This window comes from Lissotriton helveticus, chromosome 11 (genome assembly GCF_964261635.1).
Source record: "Lissotriton helveticus chromosome 11, aLisHel1.1, whole genome shotgun sequence".
Classification (NCBI taxonomy): Eukaryota; Metazoa; Chordata; class Amphibia; order Caudata; family Salamandridae; genus Lissotriton; species Lissotriton helveticus.
The window spans coordinates 695911467-695930960 of NC_136072.1; the positions used below are offsets into that span (position 1 = coordinate 695911467).

The 19494-nt window shown below is 41.9% G+C and overlaps 1 protein-coding gene across 1 annotated transcript in view; it reads right to left on the minus strand.

Annotated features, from left to right (window-relative positions):
• Positions 1–228: 228 nt before the first annotated feature.
• The window catches only part of ZMAT4 (zinc finger matrin-type 4), a 2238825-nt gene continuing 2219559 nt past the window's right edge, over positions 229–19494 (minus strand). Inside the window, exon 8 of the mRNA XM_078665763.1 lies at positions 229–637. Within this exon, the coding sequence (XP_078521889.1) occupies positions 619–637 (19 nt within the window). The 3' untranslated portion in view covers positions 229–618. The remainder of the gene's footprint in view (positions 638–19494) is intronic.

Sequence of the window (19494 nt, forward strand, 5' to 3'; positions counted from 1 at the left end):
AACACACATGTGAAACCTCATGTGATATTGCACTTTTCAAAGCATTGAAAGTATAACTAGTATGTATCAACTGAAGTAAAAAGAAGGCACATTTTAGGGGCTTTTAAAGGTATATTTTAATGATAAATGGGAGGAGTAAAAAGCAAGCAGTAGGCTTATCGAAGAGGTTCCTTCAATAACGAGAGACCACATTAAACATGGAGAATACATTCTGTTTATTCTGTTTTAATACTGATAACATCACAATCATTTTCGTCAAACTGAATGTTTCTACACTGTTTTAAACTAGCTGAGCATGTATATAAAAACATTAAAATAGTTGTAGCCGCTATATTTTATTATGATAGATTTCCTTTAGGGTAGCCTGCCACTATTGAAGTGGGGTCTCATTGGTGGATTAATTATTTTGAAAATGTATAAATTCCATTCTAAATTCTTAAAATTCTTTACAAAATAAATACACATCTACTCCCTAGCCCAATATCATAAAAAATGAACAGCAATTTCTATTCCACATAAGAAACGTTGTATTGTCCAACAAAAGCAGCCATTTTCAGTCGGAGAAGGGAGTATTTTCAGGAAAAAATCTTGATATAGGAATTAATTTTGCTGGTCGATTCATTCGTTGCTCTTGATGCTGAAAAAGAGATGAAAGACAAGAGTTAGTAAGATTTAGGAAATTTTAAGGAATATTTCCAAACATTTTCACAGAGTCCTAGGGATAAAAAATTATTTCTGGTGGCAAATGACCCCAAAATGCATTGTTATTTATTTTTATTGATAAAACATGTTAAAAGTGTTCTCATACATAAATATTTATAAGGATAATAATCTCAGAACCCTTAGTAGAGAAATCGTATAACTGAGAGTGAGAAAATGGACTAAAAGGATTTCTTGTACATATACACAATCCCATAATATTGCTACAAACGCTAAACCAGGAAGCTTCGTTCACCATTTTGTCTACCTGGGAGTAAAAGACAGGCAGTGATCGTGTGTGAGATGGTATGAGGGAATATGTGAGCATGTGATTGTCTGAAGTGAAAGAGAAATAGAAAGACAAAAACAAAGAGAATACAGTGTGCATCTGTGTGTGAAGGGGGAAGCTCAGGCGGGTTCACAGCATGGATTTCAGGGGGCTGGGCGATTGCATGGAAATAGCAGTAGTACGAAGATCTTAGACAGAGGGGAGAAGGTTGAGACTGAACAGGACATTTTATCTAAAAAGAGACTTAAGGTTCCATGCTAGGACATTTGTTTGTTCCCAGTTCTTTAGCCTATTGTCTTTTTGGTATTTTAGAAGAAGGCACAGCTGCTTGAATCACACTGTTAGTAATAGACAGGGTGTATGGGCAGAGCTATCATCTGTCTAATAGGTGGTAGATGTTTCCTTATTTACAAGCTGTGTGGGCCGTTATACACAAAGGATAGCGTATTCCAGATTTAATACTGAATATGATTGTAGTAAGTGCACTATTAACAATTGAAGTTATAATACATGTATATTCAGTCACAGATGGTGTGTATTTAGCAGGAGCCTCAGAGTGCACTTTGAGAGTCTGAACCACTAATCAAATAACCTCAGGGAACATCAATAATATAACACATCACAGATAGCACCCCATCATTGAGGTATTCCTATCTTTATTTAAGATGCAGGGACAAAGGCAGACTGGCAAGAGTCATCAATATCTGTACAGTGGTCACACGCTTGAGGGGGGCCTGCAGATCCCATTGAAGAAGGACTTCTTTAGTGTTCCCCTCAATGGGCAGTACGGTGAAAAGGGACAATGAGTTATCCAAATGTCTGTGTGTGTGTGTGTGTGTGTGTGTGCGTGTGTAAGGGCATCGCTTTGTCAACCAAATGCCTTTGGATTTTATTGTTTAAGGCCTTGGGCATCAGATCACTTCATACTGTACTGTGGGAAGCAAGACTAAATACAAAATACAAATCGAGCTCAGGCTATGGATTTGTAACAGCTCAGAATGCCAAAATTTACTAGCACGATCAGTATGATTTATGGGAAACAATCTTTACAACGCAGTCATTACATTGCACTACCTTTACATAGCTGTCATTACATCACAAAATCCTTTACATCGCAACATCCTTAACATCGCATGTCAATACAATGCAGCCATTACAGTGCATGTCACAACAAAGCATGTCATTGCAATGCATGTCACTACAACGCAGGCATTACATCGCAAGTCATTACAACGCATACCATTACCACGCATAGTACCCTTACACTATCTGATACTTACCCTACTGTTGCACTCACTGAAGTTGGAAGAGTAATTATTACCCCTATACTATCCAACACTTACCTTAAATGCAATGTAATGGTATGCAGTGTAATGGAATGAGTTGTAAAGGTAGCTTTGGAAAATGCGATGTAATGACATACTATATAAAAGAATGCATTGTAAATGATGTTGCGATGTAAAAACTGCGTTGGAAAGGCATGCATTGTAAATTCGAAGCCGACATCGGGGTTGAGGTTGCACGCTGCTGAATATAAGCGAACACAGACGTAACAGTGATTGGATGTGAATACTGCCATCATTTAAAGTCATCCCTCCAGGTCACAAATTTAGAGAAATCTTTCAATTCGAAGGAGTGACTTGCTCGATTTTTGATAAGCCCTGAAGAAGTACTCTGGACGAAACTCGTTGGCTACGCTCTGTATGAAGAACTTGAATAAAAGAAAATTTTACGACCTACTGAACGGATTCCTTAAATCATTACCTTGATTATTACTGCGAATGTTTATTGTGGGGGACTGCTGAACCATTGTGTTTTGTTGTAAAGCTTTGGGCGTTGCCCTTGGGAGTCTAGGGGTATATGACTTCAGGTCCTTGGCACCCAAAAAACTCTCCAAAATAAGTAGACCATAAACGTTGGATAAAGTGCAGTCATTTCTTGCCCTATACCCCTGCTGCTCTAGTGTTGTTAATTGTAAATGTATGCGTTGTAGTATCATACATTCACGATTTATGCGCCAAATTAGCAAAAAAAGTGTAGAGTAGCAGGATATGCAGGGCGAACACTTAACACATATTTTTATGCTTTTAAAGACGTACTTTTACTGCTCTCTACTATAGATATAGATAAGGCCAGATTGCATGCACTGTACTGGTCGATGTAAATGATGCAAGCTAGGATAATGTCCGCTGGGGCATATTATGACTTTTGTGCCGCAAAGCAGCTCAACAAGTCACCTTGCTGCGCTGCTCTTCATCACAGGGAAATGGTAGGAATGATTTGTATTTATCCAATATTGCAAATTGCTGTGCTTTTCCCTTTTGCTATTTAGGCAGCCCAGGGCCAACTCAGGCACCCTTGCACCTCGGTGCAAGGGTGCCTTTGTTGTAGGCAAGATTTTTTTTGTTCCCCTTCCAGCACAAAAACAATTCTGAGAGTTTTTTTCTTCTTTCTATGTGTGCTGCATGAATAGAAAAAAACAAAGAGAAATAAAGATATTTCTTTTCGTTACACCTTTCCTGGGAGGCATATTTTTTCCCAGGTTTACTTGTTCTTGTACATCTGAGAATGTGTGAAAATCCATGGATGTTGCATGACAACACCCACGCAAAATCCATGGAAAGGCCTCCCTGGTGCAGATTAATGCAACGCAGCAATTTGTTCTGCGTTGCATTACTTGAGATTTAGTAAGCCACTCAGGGCCAAGCAAGGTGGCCTTGTGTCTTCATAAATCTCATTTTACATTTGCGTTGCTCGAGGAACGCAAAGGGCTCATAAATATACCTCTGTGTGTTTAGTTTTCAATCTCATTATGCGTGGCTTTCCATGCTCACCCTTGTCGGCTCTACCTTGATCTGCGAGGTGGATATTTTTTCAACTACTCGATTGTGCTTCTTCCACAACACTGAGACTAACACTTTTTTGTTGCCTTTCTTAAATACTGCCAAGCAGCACAAGTTTTACAACCTCGTTTTTTTTTTAGATATATTTTAACCCCGTCAGTGCTGGAGTTTTCATCGACAAGTGTGATTGTCATGCTTCTCAACCTTTGGAATTATTTTACGCAAATATCTCAGAAGCTTACAGGGCCAGAAAGTGTATAAAACACATGGGTTATATAATGAGCAGCCTATTGTTATATACATGCACTGTGTGGGCAGTAATGAGGGTACAGAGAAAAAAAACACAAATATGTAACAAATAAAGCACTGTGCAAAACTAGGAAGAAGATATAGGAAAAACATAATTTGTCGGATTATAGAAGTGCTATTATGTTGGGGCATTCAAGATGACTTTTCATAGTCAGGAACAATTCTGGATTACCAGAGGCCCCTCAAAGTCTTAGAAGGTCCCTTCTTAAATATACATTCTGAGGATCCATACTTCAGGGTCTAATTACAAGCCAGTTTGCATCACATTTGTACCATGCAACTTTGCAATGCCATGAGTATCTCTATGAATCTGGAGTAAAGTTACAAAGCACAAATCTCGGTGTTACCTTACTCTGCTCAAGAAGAGGCAATAGATGGGCATTGTGTGGGTGTTCCCACAGAACTCCTATGGTTTTTGAAACATTCCCATATTCACCAGAATTTTCAGAGCTGGGAATATGCCAAAAAGATATGCCTTCCCATGGAGGCATAACGAGGAGGAATATTTTAATTTCTCCTCTTTTCTTACTCTTTCTATGTGTGTTGCATACTGCAGCACACATAGAAAGAGGAATGTGCCTCTCAGGATTGTTTTTGTGCAGGTAGTTCCTGCATAAAATAATCCTGCATGCAACGTATGCACCTTTGCACCAGATTGCAAGGCTGTCTGCATTTGTGCTCGGTTGCCAAAAGGGTGCGAGCACAGGGGAAAGGGCAGGACCACTAAATTGATGCAATGAATGACTTGTCTGGGGCATAACACTTCCCTAAATTTACCAATGACAAACTGGGAATGTTGAAGGGGCATACCCTATAAAAGGCTATTACAAGTAACAATCTGTGACACGGAATTCACCGCAAATGGACATTGGCATATTAAAGGACAAACCAACTTTCCAGCCTTCTCTTATTGCTGACAATTTTTATCAAGGAAATCTCCTGCTTCAGTCAAACATCGTTTCTTGGGACCGGCCGGCTACGTTAGAGAATCCTCGACAGACATCAAGCCTTATTCTGGGCATTTTTAAGGACTTTTGGAACTTTTCGCCATCCAAAACGGCGTAGGGCTTATGCGTGTGCTCGAGTGTTCTGTTATTCATCGACTTTTGGAGGACCCACACATCTACCTTATTTAAGCCTTGAAAAAGTTATGGATGTAACAAAACGCCTGTCGGCTGTTGCTTTTGTCTTCACCTACTGTTCCTTCATGTTCTAACATTCACAATTAATGTATAATCATTTACAACGTATGCAATTTTTATGAAATTGTGTGTGAACCATTAAATTCTAGTCCAATGAAATGCAAAACTGTTTCTCCTGTGATTTGAGCTACCTATATTGTATGTAAGAATGATCTATTGAAAATAGATAAGAATGAAGAGATGAATATTGGGAGTACGGAGGTACAACGTTCTAATATAACTGTTAACACAAGGATCTGGCTAGATGTTCGTGCACCAACACCCTAAGTAGTGGGGCATTTGGTACCTTGATTGGCACCGTAACTTAAGTTCAGTAGAATTAAGAATAACGCTACGTCACCCACTTAAAAAAAAAAATGTTTGCTCTGAGGTGCTACTCCTTATGCCATCACTACCCTCTGTTTATATTGTAGAGCTTAAAAGTATGCAGTTGCCAGTAATGATAGATTTTCAAAAATTGCAAGAACAGCATGAAGCCCACCCTTTTGTTAAATAAACAATTTTGTGCAGCTTCCTTCACCAAAGTTATTAATAAATAAATGGATCTGATATGTCAGAGGTTTAATCCATTAAAGTCAACGGCCGTAAAATATTTGGAGATTTACTAGACTACACCCAAAGGTACATTTTTTAAAGTTGCGCCAGAGTAAGATTTATTTATTCACTTTTGCTTCTTTTTCTGCTTCTTTCCTTCATTCTTTCCATGGGTCTCAGTGTGAGAGACTTTAGGGCAAAAAGCCCTGCAATAGAAGTCTTTCAGACCGTAGATCCCATAATGATACCAATGTCATCTCATGTATTGAATGACAATATGGCCATACGTCCATTGAGAATCTAGCCTTTCATAAGACATTTGTTACTAATAAATTAATGGGACATAACTGGAATCTGAGGACCACATGGTAAACCTATCTTATGCCATTATTCTATGTGCTAGGTACAGCAGGGCTGGGTGCTTCAGATGCAGTGATTATGTTGCTTGTCCTTTATGTATCCTTTTACAATCTACCTTTAACCGCTACCGCGCTAGGGGGTGTCCCGCTGTGCGCTGAAAATTCGAAAATCCTGCGTTACGTGACAAAGCCAGCTCGTCATGCGCGTAGCGCAGGTAACGCCCATGACGAGCTGGCTTTGTCATCCGCATCGAAGGGGTTAAGGTAGTAGTCCAGGACCATTTTCAGTGAACATAAATAGCTCTCACTATTGAAAAGTTTAGAAACTCTAGCTTTAAATTGTTTCATCATTACAGTAAAAGCATTGAAAGTGTCTCGAAATTCTTGATGAGACTTAGAAAATATCTGGCTAAAAACTGCTCTGAGAACCAGTAAGTAAGTAAATTTATTGTATATAGTTAATTAAAACCTTTACAATATTGTTCATATAAAAAGGAGAAAAAAGCATATGATTTCTAAATAAAATATACAAACTGAAGAATCGTTAAAAGAAGACTTTCTATAATGTCTGAGTACGTGATATTTTTGCAGTTATACTTGCGCTTCACACAGTCGGGTTCAGACGTTTGCAGTCCTTTACCTCAGTGTTCAGGATTTGCTGGAGTGCCTTTTGGCAAAACCTAGCGGCCCTACAAGCTGTCTGCAGTTGATGGCTGTTCAGAGCCAGCATGACAGCTGGGCGGCATGATCTGATTTGAAGAAGTCTAAAAATATGGAGTAGGTAATAACGTCTCAAGTTTGTTAAGGACGGACAAATACACAGTATGTGCAACAAAGATTCTTCCATTTCCCCACATAGTCTGCAAACGGGTGTCAGCCATGTTTGCTTCCATGTAGGTGTGTGATTTTTTAATATGGTGGTTCCCAGCCGTAATTTTAAAAGTGTTTTTTGAGCCGCTGGGGATATATGGTTGACTAAATAAGGTTGTGGCTCCGGCTTCCCTTACGTGGCCAACACAGTCCATCCATGTTTTATTGTTTGCTATGGCAGCTTTGTCTACTGTCCATGATATTTGCTTTGCTGCTGCGTTAGTCTCTATTTTGAACGCCGCAAATGATTGGTTTGTGTTCCATGCCTTTTCCAACTTAAGACTCGAAACGGCGTTCTCCCATACCATTTTCCATGAGTTTTTTGTCTTTTTCTGGTTGTTCATCTCAGTCCAGCAGAGGCCCATGAGCGTGTCCTCTTCAGCAACTCTTAATTTCCAGCATGTTTTTAATATGGCTGCTTGTCTGATTTGGTGCTGGTTTAGTAGACCGAATTCCAAGTGGATCTGTGATTGAGATACAAACCTCAGGATCTGGAAGATGTATTTGAACAACTCTGATTGTTGTGTGTTCAAAAAGTTAGCATCTTTTCCCTTATACAATTCCGATCCATACGTAAGCGATGGGAGAAACTTTGCAGATATTACCTTCAGCAAATGCGAATTTGACAGACAATTCATTTTTCTTTTTAACAAATTTAGGGCAAACGTAATTTGGTAGCCTGTGCCTTTCTATAAGACTGATGATCTTTCAGCGACCACCTGGCATCAACTATAACTCCCAAGTATTTGTATGTGGAGGTCTGCTTTAATGTATTGCCTGCAATATGCCATTTAAAGGATTTCCTCCCTGGCCGAGATGCAAAACACACGATCTTCGTTTTTTTATAATTAATTTGGAGCCCTTGTGCACAGATGTAGTCGTTCAGCTTTGTGATGGAACGTTGTAGGCCCAACGGAGCTTGACTGCAGAGTACAATGTCATCTGCATACTGTATGCTCCTAATTTTATGGTTGGCTAACTTTGGTGGGTCACTCTCTGTTTCCGCGATACACTTGTCCAGGTCCGCTGTAAAGATGTTGAAGAGAGTTTGTGCCAATACACAGCCCTGTTTGAGTCCAACATGGGTGAAGATTTTACCTGTCGTTCTATAGCCATTTGCTTGTTTTATTCTGACCCATGTATGCGAATATAGGTTTATAATGGCCAGCAGCAGCTTTGATGTTATTCCCCAGTTGGCCATTTTTCGCCATAGTGCCTCCCTCAGGACTGTGTCAAGCGCTGCTTTGAGGTCTACAAAGCATGTGTACAGTTTCGCTGAGTTTTCCCTTCCTTTTTCCACCATAAGATTTAGCGCCAGCAGGTTGCATGATGTGCTGGTTCCTGGCCTGAAACCTGTCTGCGTGATCGGCAGAATCTTTTTTGCACTCACTCAATCCTCCAGGTCCTTCAGAAGATTCGAGGCATAAATTTTGGCCTCGACGTCTATGAGTGCAATAAGGCGGTAATTGCCTGGGTCGGACCTTGTTCCTGCCTTAAAAATAGGATGTAAAATGCTACCTCTCCATGACTCGGGAATACTTCCGGTTTGAAATACGACATTGTATAGTGGGGTCAGATATTCTGCCCAAAACTGTTGATCTTGTTTGAACAAATCGTTCAGTAGGCCGTTTGGGCCTGGGGCGCCTTTGGGTCTCAAGTTTTTAAGGACCATTGCTACCTGAGATGGCGTTATCCAGTTTCCATCTGGTGGTGACTCTGCTTCTTGGGTATTTATTAGTAGCGGAGTCTGCTGGTCCGTGTACCATGCTGAGATCTTATTCCTTTGGGCTTGCTCGATATGCTGTATCCAGTCGCCCTCAAGTATGTTAACGTTGAAGACCTGTGCCGCTCCATTTGCCACTTTATTAATTTCAGCCCAAAATTTCCCGTTGTTATTTGATTTACTAGATGCCAGCAGTGATTGCCAGATGTCATTTTAGTAATTTGCTTTTTCTTACCACACTTCTTTTTTGTAGTTTTGTCTCAAGTTGTAAATTTGTTTGCTAGTATCTTCACCCTTTGCTCTGAGAACCAAGAGAAGACTGTGACCAACCAGCGTGTCTGTCCGCCCAAGCTGCTTTTCCAGTCGACCTGACTTTGCAATCGCTCCTGCTACATTCTCCTCCTACACAACAAATCCTATTCAGTGATCTTTTGCTAAAGCGGTATCCTGCTTTGTGGAACTCTTGTCGCCTATAGCCTCCAGCCTTGTCACGCCGGAGATTTTCAACTTCCAATAAAAAGACTAAGTTCAAATGAAGAAATCGTTGCCACAATTTCATCCAGTTTTCCCCAACAATGACACCCCATCTTCAGACACCACTTGCAGCCTTGCCCAGATGAACTTCTACCTTCTCAGAGACTTTTTCCCCAAATTTCTTCAACATCCAAAGGTAAGCACTCATCAGTCCCAATCCGCTTTTTCTGACTTGTGCTCTATCACAGTTAGTCATATTTTTCAACTTTGACTTGTTCTCCCGTGAATAGATTTCCATGTTTGGCGGTTTGATGTTTTTGGTGCTGTTTTTAACTTTAAATTTTCAGAACTCCGGTTCTATAGATTGTATTTTTGGTGTCAAATATTTTATTAAAATATTCTTTTTGCTAAATTGCTAGAGGAGTTTTCTTGTACTGTGATTTTACTTTGTTACTGTTTGTGTGCCACATAAATACTTTACACATTGTCTATAGGTTAAGCCTGGCTGCTTTTGTGCCAACCTACCAGAGGGTTAAGCACAAGTTAAATTAGGGACTTTCGTGGTTCACTCTGACAACGATTGGGGATGTTGCTTGAACAGGATTAACACCCCACTCAACATGATACTCATACATACTTGTTTTGTGTTTTATTTATCTTAACTGGCATAACTATCCAGCAAATAAAAAAGGGAAATTAAAGTATTACATGTTATCTTTATAATAAAGTATTACATTTCATCTTTACGTTATCCAAATAGCAATAAGTAAATTTAGCTAAAAAAAGACACTCTTGAAACAACAGCAAGTGAAATAGAGAAGCAGTGGAAGAGGGAACATGAAGTACCTATATTCTAAAAAAAGGTGTACATTAGTAATGGTTCTCCAGTACATCTAGGAAGGCAAGTTTTAACTTCTAAATAGTTTTAGAGTGCATTACTCCACAAAATAGTGAGGCTGTGGTGCCAGTATAATGTTGTCAAAATATTGTCTGACATATATATAGTGTCCTAACATTCCACTGGAGTAAATACTAGAAAGTTACACAGTGGGCATGATATTTTGCAACTATATTTTGGACACAATATGTATACCATATTATGTTTATGTACATGATATTCTGATATACAGTTATTGTGAAGCATCAGTGTTGGCAGTGGTTTTCAAATTCAACAATACAATTAACTCTGCAAAACCTGTCTGTGATAAGACAGATAGTTTCATAGTTACATTCTCTCTTTGAATGGAGGTGGCCTCCTATTGTACATTTAGGTCATGAGTAAAGTGATCTTTCTTGGGCAATGCTATTGTACAAAGTGAGGAGATTTCCCCCTCCTGAAAGGGAGCTATTATTGTCTCGATTTCTAAGAAGGGGAGGAGGGATGTACCATCCAACTACTGGCCAATTAACCTCCTTGACAATAGCTAAAAAATCTTTTGTAGACATGTCCTTGAAATATCAATTTATGGTTGACAAAGAATCAAATCCTTTCAGACTGTCAAGCTGTTTTCAGGTCCTGGCTCAGTACTCTGGATCAGGCTTTTTGATTTTATACAATCTGTTGGAATTGCATCGTCATGAAATAGGACCATCTGTATGTCGCCTTTATTGATTCAAGGGAAACATTTGATTTGGTCTCCAGAGAAAACCCTAGGAAGGTTCTGGACTTGCATGGGATTCCTGCTGATTTATGAAGGATCCTTAGGATTATACATACTGACACATATGCCCAGGTCAGGTGGAACTTTGGTGGGGATTGTATGCCTAGGATAATTATTAATCGCGGAGTGAGACAAGGATGCATGCTAGCTTCGAGTCTATTCAGCTTTTATATTAATGGAGCTGTAGAGTAGCTATCCCAATGCAGACATGATGCCACCAAGTCCATAGGAACCAGTTGTCCAATTCTCAGGTTTGCTAATGGCATGCTCCTCATTTCAAGAACTGCATTTGGACTCGAAACCTTGATAGATAGCTTTTCAACTTTTTGCTCCACAAGGGGGTCCTTCTAAATCTAAGTTGATGGCGCTGAACCCTCAACATTCCTTTAGGGGCTGTGTGAGACTGAAGGAGATACCCCTCAGAGCAAGTCTAGTGCTTTGACTATCTGGGTGCTAGGTTGGCCAAAACATGTTCTGGAACCCACAGGTGGAAAAAGTAGGGCAATACATCATCAATGGTTATCGGCCACAGGCAGGTCATATAAGGATACGCATAGTGGAGCAATTAAACCTGCTCTAGAAGTTTACTGGGCACCTGCTATTACAGGAGGTATCTATGGGACTGAGCTTTGGGGGTGGGCTGATGGGTCCTTACTAACAAACAATGAGAATGAATTCCTCAGCTCATTGTTTAACCTGCCTCCGAATACTCCCCTTACCCCCTTCATTTTGATCTTGCTCTAAACAGAATCAACCAAGTAGCACTATAAAAACCTTGATCTATTGGGTGTGATTATGGACTGCACCAGAACTAGTGCTGCATAGGGATGCCTTTGTGGAATTAATTAACATCAATAGATCAGCACGCAACCCGTGGCTGAGCAAAATTAAATACCTAAGTGAAGCTATTCTGATGGAACAAGTGTTGAACTCATAAACCACCTCAAAGAGAGGAGTCGAACCTAGGCTAAAGCAATCTTTCGGGAAATTTATTCTGCAGCAAACTTGGAATGAGCAAAAAGCTGGCAGCATTATGGAAACATTTCTGTACCACAAATGCTGTCCCAGCTCTGAGCCGTTCCTGGATAGGATTTGCGCTCTCCAAGCCAAAATCCTCCAAATAATTTAGATATGGCAACTTCACCCTACAATCTTTCACTGGTAAGGAGACCATGAAAGTATCTACAGCTCCAAACTGCCTGTGCTGTTCGACACAGCCGTAGATATGTGATCACTTTCTCTGTTTCTAAAAACAAATAATTGTCCTCGCCAAAAATGGATCATCCAAGTAAGGAAGCTTATGGGCACATCACACTACTGAGAAGCAAGACAAGATTGAGATTTGACATGAAAGGGTGCCTTGTGTTTGCTGTCTTCAGACTTTTACTGTAGTTGTGCCAAATCCGTTCAAGCAAAATGCAAGGGTGGGGTTAGGTACACCCAAGAATGACATACAGGACGGTCTGACACCAGTTGCTACCTTACACATTTTCTTTGCACCATTTATTTCTCTTTGCTGCTAACAGGAAGACCTTGAGAAGCATCTATGGTTTCATCCCTTTTTTTGTCATCAAGCTTTTTATTCAAAAGTGTATCATTACACAGTGAACTTCTAATCACATCTCTTGCATAATACAATATGAAGCTATAAAGAGGTACATTTGCTTCCTTTCAGAGAAGATGTGTATAAACAATCTCAAGGTAAACAGTAAAATAGCATCATTGGTCATCTTCATACATTAGTCAATTAAAACCAAAATCCCTCACAACTCCCCCCTCCCTCCCCTTTCCCAAACATAAAGGAGTTCTGTTGATGCCTGTTTGAATGTAAGGATTGCTTGGTGTGATCGGAAGGCCCCAAGAGACATCTTCCCTATGTCCCCGTCTCGGGCTCCGCTCTAATCCCTGTGAATGCTAAAATTGGAAGAGATGTAGTTCCTGGGTACGTGTAGGGCATGCAAATAGGAGGAGGCCCTGCAATAGGTACTCCACCAAGGGTGCCCATGTGTACACGAAGTTCTTAAAGGGGTCCGCTAACACACTTGCCATTCTTTCCACAGTGAGAGCCTGCCATAGGTGACCATGTCATTGGGTCAGAGAAGGAGCCTCCTTCTGCTTCCATGCCGCTGCCCCTGCAGTCTTGGCTACCTGTAGACACAGCCATAGGATGGTTCTATCACTAACTGTCTAGAATTTGAGAGTGTCAAACCGAAGACCCAATAGTGTCGAACCAACAGTGTCGACCTTAGGTTGGAAGGGATGGAGTAACTCAATATATCCTTATTTTGTGCTAGAATCTCTGACCTGAATGGCTGCATTGTTGGACAGTCCCACCGGATATGCCTAAAGTCCTCTTGAAAACCACAGACTCTCCAGCATAAGTCAGACGTCTCAGGGTAAATCCTTTTAAGTTTTGTGGGTTACAGATACCAGTCATTAAGTAATTTATAATGAAACTCCCTTGTTCTCATTGATTTGTGTATGTCCATATATAACTTGTCCTAATGTTTGTCTGAGACACTCAAACCCAAGGTATGCTCCCAGAATAGCCTGCATCTGCGCTGCTCAGTATGCAGTGTACACTGTAGTATTTCATAAAGGTGCAAGATCCTGCCTTTTGTACCCTTCTCTAATTTTGCTAGTTTCTCTATTGGCGTTAGCTCTCTAGTCGCAGCTTTCCGGATTCCCCGAGTAAGGACCCAGTGTCCCTCTGGTAATGCTCAAATGTGAGTATGTCCCCCTTATGAACCAGCCCATAGAGTTTTTAGACATCCCGCTTTTCACCAAACATCGAAAGGGTCCGGGCCCCTGCAGGTGGAAATGCTGGGTTATAGTGTATGGGGGTAAACAGTGAAGGGAAAGTGGTCAGTGCTGACAACCTGTGTATTTCATGCCACACCTTGAGGGACGTTTTAATAGGTGTAGTTAGATTAACATTAGGTGCCCGCTCTGCTTTAGGTTTCCACAGAAGATCCCAAATACTCCTCCCCATCACTGCCCTATTTATATGCATCCAGTGTTTGTCTGACAACCTGTATAACCACTCTGCGATCACTCGTAGTTGAGCTTCTTTGTAACATAGATTTGTGTCTGGCAGTGCCAAACCCCCTGTATACATTTTGGTGTCCAGGTTGGGGAGCACTATCGGTCAGTTGGAGCCGCATAGTTGCGGTTCCTTCTCTCGCTTGGGCAGCACTGACATAGGGGCCTCTCCCATAGAGTTTATCACCCTCCCCGTTTCCACCATAGAGTTACATAAATTTACCAGATGTGGGACAACTTCAGTCCTATAAGTTATATAAAACTGGGCCTTTAGGCCATCTGGACCAGGTGATTTATATGGCTTTTGATTAGCTAGAGCGCTGCTAACCTCCTCAGATTTTATCGGTGCCCACCGATTGTCATTCTGTGTTGCTGAAATTTTTGGGAGTTCTATCTCCTCTGGATTGCATGCTTGCGCAGCTGTTTCATAGCCCTCTGCTTGATATCGTTTTTGGTAAAATTGGCCAAAGGCGTACGCCTTGTCTATCTCCGTGGTTGCTTTACTCCCCCCCACCCGGGTGTACGTATATCTCCGACATAGTGCTGTTACCTTTTTATCCTCAGCTCTCTGACCAGGTGAGCTCCCACCTTATTGCCTTTCTCCTATGAGGAGCATTTGAGGCATAGAAGGGATAACTCTGTTCTGTTACTAAGTATGGCATTTAATTTACCCCAGAGGGCCTTAACCTTTCTTTGTGGGCTTAAAATAGGTTGTCTCTTGTGTTCCCTTTCTGCCTCTTTCAGTTCTGCCTCCAATGCCAGTCTCTCTTGTACTCTGTGATTGTTCAATTCTGCATTAAGTGTGATGCAGTGTCCTCTCAGAACTGCATTGAAGGCATCCCAAGTATTGGCCTGGGAGGTATCCTTGGGGTTGTTTCTAAGGAAATATTGCTTCATGGATTCGCATGGTTCATCACGCAGTAAGCAGTGTCCCGAGTGACAGCCACTGGGAAGAACCATATCCTATATTTTAAAGGAGGTCTATCCCAGGGCAGTGTTAATGTGCATGGGGCATGGTCCGATATAGTACTGGGATGTATGGAAGTGGCTGCAGTGCTGGATTTAAGGTCTAACTTGCAAAGATATTGTCTATCCTAGAATAAGACCTGTGTGTAAGAGAAAATATTGTATAGTCCCTATCATTAGGGTGCATTGCATGCCACGTGTCTGTAAGCCCCAATGCTTAAAAAAAATCAGGGCCTTAGTGAAAGTGCTAGACATTGCCCTTTTGGGTCGTGTGCTATCCATACCTGCTTCCCATGTTAAATTCAAATCCCCTAATAGGAAAATGTCGCCCTCCGCAAACCCCCAACCACGATAGGACCTTGGAGATGAACGTAGATTGACTAGATTTAGGGGCATAGATAATGGCAAAGGTACAGCAGCATCCCTGACCTCTTTATCCACTTTGCTTCCTTCTGGCTTAGATCTTAAGGATCTATGAAAGAGCAGGCCTACACCATTGTGCTTAGTTGTCGGGGAAGAGCATTAGACAAGAGGGTATTGCCCTGTGTTTCAACTAATGGTCCTCTGCCCTTTTCATGTGTGTTTCCTCTGGTCCTGGAGATACTTCCATAGTTCCTGGTGTTTACTCTGGGATTTAAGCCCCTTTACCTTCCATGTGAGCAATGTAAGCACCATTTGTGTTTACAGTATCGTTTTTTTGCCCACCTACCATCCATAGATTCAGCCCATCTCTAGAGCTCCTCCTCCTTCCTCTCCCTGTCGCAAACGATCTGCTCTTCATGTTCTACGCCCCATGCTTGTCCCTTGTAAGACATGTGCGGGACTCTCCGGTGGATGCATCCCAAACATAACAACAAAAGAGTCCCACAACAGAATATTTAGGATCAACTGTTGTGTAATCCCTAGGATGCCCTCAGGACCTGTGCATTTTAGATTACCTAAACTAAGGGCTTGCTGTGCATACAGACTCTGGACAACCCCACAGGATGTGTCTGCCATTAGACAAGCTAACTCTTCGGTGCCACTACCACCCCCTGTATTTTACAATGGTGTATGTAGTTTCTGGAAACCACTGAACATGACAACCCTGATTTCTCAGTTATCGTAGAAAACAATACTTTATCTTTTCTCTCAGTCACTCGTGCTTTCTTTCCTTAGAATACACATAGAATGACAATTGGAACGGTTTCAATAATTATTTGTGGGTCAAGCATCAGTCTAGTGTGAAACATATTAGCTGCAAGAATCAAAAGACAGGAGCAGACAAATGTGATCGCTAGCACCAATATCGTAAATAGCAGATACATTTCTACCATTGTGCTAATCAGATGAATAAAAGCAGATTATATAAAAACAATAGCATTGGCGTACTCCTACAATGCGTAGCCTACCTAAATGTATCTTGCCTAGATATGTGGGTAAAGCCTGTGTATGTAAATTTTAGGATCGATCCTAATGGAGCCAAGAAACCCCTGGGGAAGTGTTAACCCCTCACCTGATTGTTCTGAATGAAGGACCCTGTCTCTGCATCGAGGATGGCACCCCGCAAGGCATGTCAGGTCTCTGCCTGTTGAAGGGTCAGCCTGCAGAGTCTTAGTCCAGCCTGGAAGGAATTCTTCTCTCTCTCTGTAAGGGAGAGTGAGGGCCTTTTATACTAAAGTGCTCATTCCAGGGTTTCTTCTAGAATCAATTTGTTTTGAAAACATTCACAAATCCTCTGCTAATCCTTTTCTAAACAAACATGATCATGAGCAGTTGGCTGTTTGCCATGGATGAAAAAAGTGGTAAACCTTATACAGAATAAATTTGCTGTGCCTGTGGACATGTTTATGTGCTTCAGGTACAGGGATTAAGATAGGGTACTGAGAGCCTGATGTTGGAGTGAGAGAAGTAAGTTACTAGGTAAAAGATCAACTGTGTAGAACTTTTATGTTGTGTAGATGAGACAAAACATATGTAATTGGTATGCACATGATGAGACTAACCTAAAGGACATGACACAACCTGACCCAACTTCCTGGAAAATACTTCAGTGAAGTACATTTGTCATGTACCTACTATGGACGTATTGGTTCATGACCGCATATGGCAATCTATAGGGTGTTGTAATCAAATCACTTGCTCCTGAGTGGACTCCCACAAGGCCTCTTCCAGGAGCCACGTCAGCTCTAAATCTGTGTGACCTCCCATTAGTTTAATGTTGAATCCCTCTTACCCCTTCCCCCCACATCAAGTTTGACCCCATGAGACCAACCCCGGCCACCCTCTGCAGGCAGCTGCTTTGAGTAGTTGGATCTACCCCCGTTCCCAAGGGGATGTTGCAACTCGACCTCCAACTTGTCTTGTCCACTGGTGGTTATCAGGTCTCTCCCCACTCTGGGACACCTCCAACTTCACAGGTAGACTAGCACAACAGTTTGAGACCCTTGTCTGTAGAACTTGGCTTCGAGTTCAGGGATCTGTTTGGATCATGTCTCAGTTTGTCCCTTCTCTCCCCAGCAATGTCACTTCCTCTTTTGCAGTTTTGTTATTTTTTGGTGTTGCCATTGTCCTTCTCCATGTGTCTCCATCGTCCCTCTTCTTGTGTCACCTTCTTTACCTCCATTTTCAGAGTCTTCAGGGGGTGCAAGGCCCAGAAGCTCTGCTGCTTCGGCATAGGAGGAACAATGGTGTTGCCTATTGTGTAGGGAGAAAGCGATACCAAAGGGGTAGGTCCACCTGAATTTAATGTGATCCCGTTGTAGCTTCTCCGTAGTTGGGCAATGTATTTGTCATGTGCCACTGTTGCTGGTGACACATCTTGATATAGATCAAACTTGAAGCCTTGGAAAGATAACTTGGCACTGGAAAATATCTTACCAGGAGAGTGGATTCAGGTGTGAGCAGGAACAGCACAGACTATACAGACTGTGCAGATCTGCAGCAAAGTCCGGCGGTGGTGTGATAGCGCAAAATAAGCCGAGATCAGCTGAGATAAGCTGAGACAAGTTTGAGCAATAGAATACTACGGGGCGTATGATCGTAGAAACACTGGTGTCAGGCAAGAGGGTCACCGTGAAACTGGGGGGCTCAGCAAGGGTGCCAACAGTGGGCACTCGGGTGTCTGTGATAATCAAGCCCCGGGCTGCTTGGTCTAACACCTATGTTATACCTACAAAAACCCGATCCATCTCTGGCTTCTGCCGCTGTAGAGTACTGAACAAAAGAACTGCCATAAGAGCACAGGCTATACAGGCTATACAGGCTGTACAAGCTATACAAACAGACACCAACACTACCACAACATCAAGGGACTCGAGACTATCTAAACTACCCCTCACAGCTGCCCCAACAGCTACAGCCACAGCTACAGTAATATCCTCAGCTGCAAAACAAAAACGGACAAAGACACAGGCGAGTGTGCAAATACAAGTGAAAGTTTTGGTTCAGGTACAGATTCAGACATACAAAATGGCTGGTCTCGTGGGGGCCGTGGAGCAAATAACTGAGCAAGCAATCGAGCCAACCATGCATCTAACGGATCAAGAAGCACCCCAAGAATGTCCAAAAGAAGCCGCAGAAAAACAAAATTCTAACACTATGCAGAAAGCAAAGGACTTACAGCGACGACCGGAAACCAAAGCCAAAGAAAACTACGAGGAGAGAAACAGCGGCAACAGTAATTACAAACCTAAAGGCAAGGATACAAATAAAAGTAAAAACCTCGAGAAAAACACAGACAAGAGCTCAGAAAAGAAGCCGGAAAAGGAGGCAGGCATAGATCAAGACAAAGATAAAGTGAAAGGTAAAGAAACGGAAAAAACAGGATAACGATAACGATAATCTGGAGTTCTTGGCCAAAAAGGCACAGAGACTACAGACTATTAAAAATCTGAAAGCTGCTGCAAAAATTACTGGGCAACCGGTAGATTCTCAGCCTCGGATATCGAACATATTCAGCCCAATGCCCAAGGAGGGGCAGAGCAAACCAGCAAATAAAGAGAAACAGCAACGGGCCATACTGGACGATGAAAAGGAACATAATGAACAATATGAGGAAGCAAGGCGACCCACTGTGGGTATGAAAACTGCCTCAGACTCTGCTCTAGAAAAACCGGTCTCTGTGCCCAGATAATAGCGAGGGAAAAGAGAAAGAGAGCGCTAGTTCAACTACAATCACACCCAATGAAAGCAAACTCTTGCCTACGCTTCCAATCGAAACCGCGAGACCCAAACACTCTTATTCCATGGCACGAACATCCTTCCCGGGAAGCAAACCACCTCCAGAGACCGAAGTATCCTCTGAGGAGTCTGACTCGGACATCTATGAGACAGGTGTCTCCATCTCTAGCGTGACAAGTGATGCAAGTGAGGCAGGAGAGGCAGGGGAGGCAAGTGAAACAAGCACAAGCCATCAACCAACAGTAACAACCTTGGAGGTCTCTGACATCACAGTTCTAGGGAAATTAGTGGCACCCTGTCAAAATACCACTCCAAAGAAAAGGCTGGAAACAAAGAAAAAAAGACACAGAAGGCAATGCAAA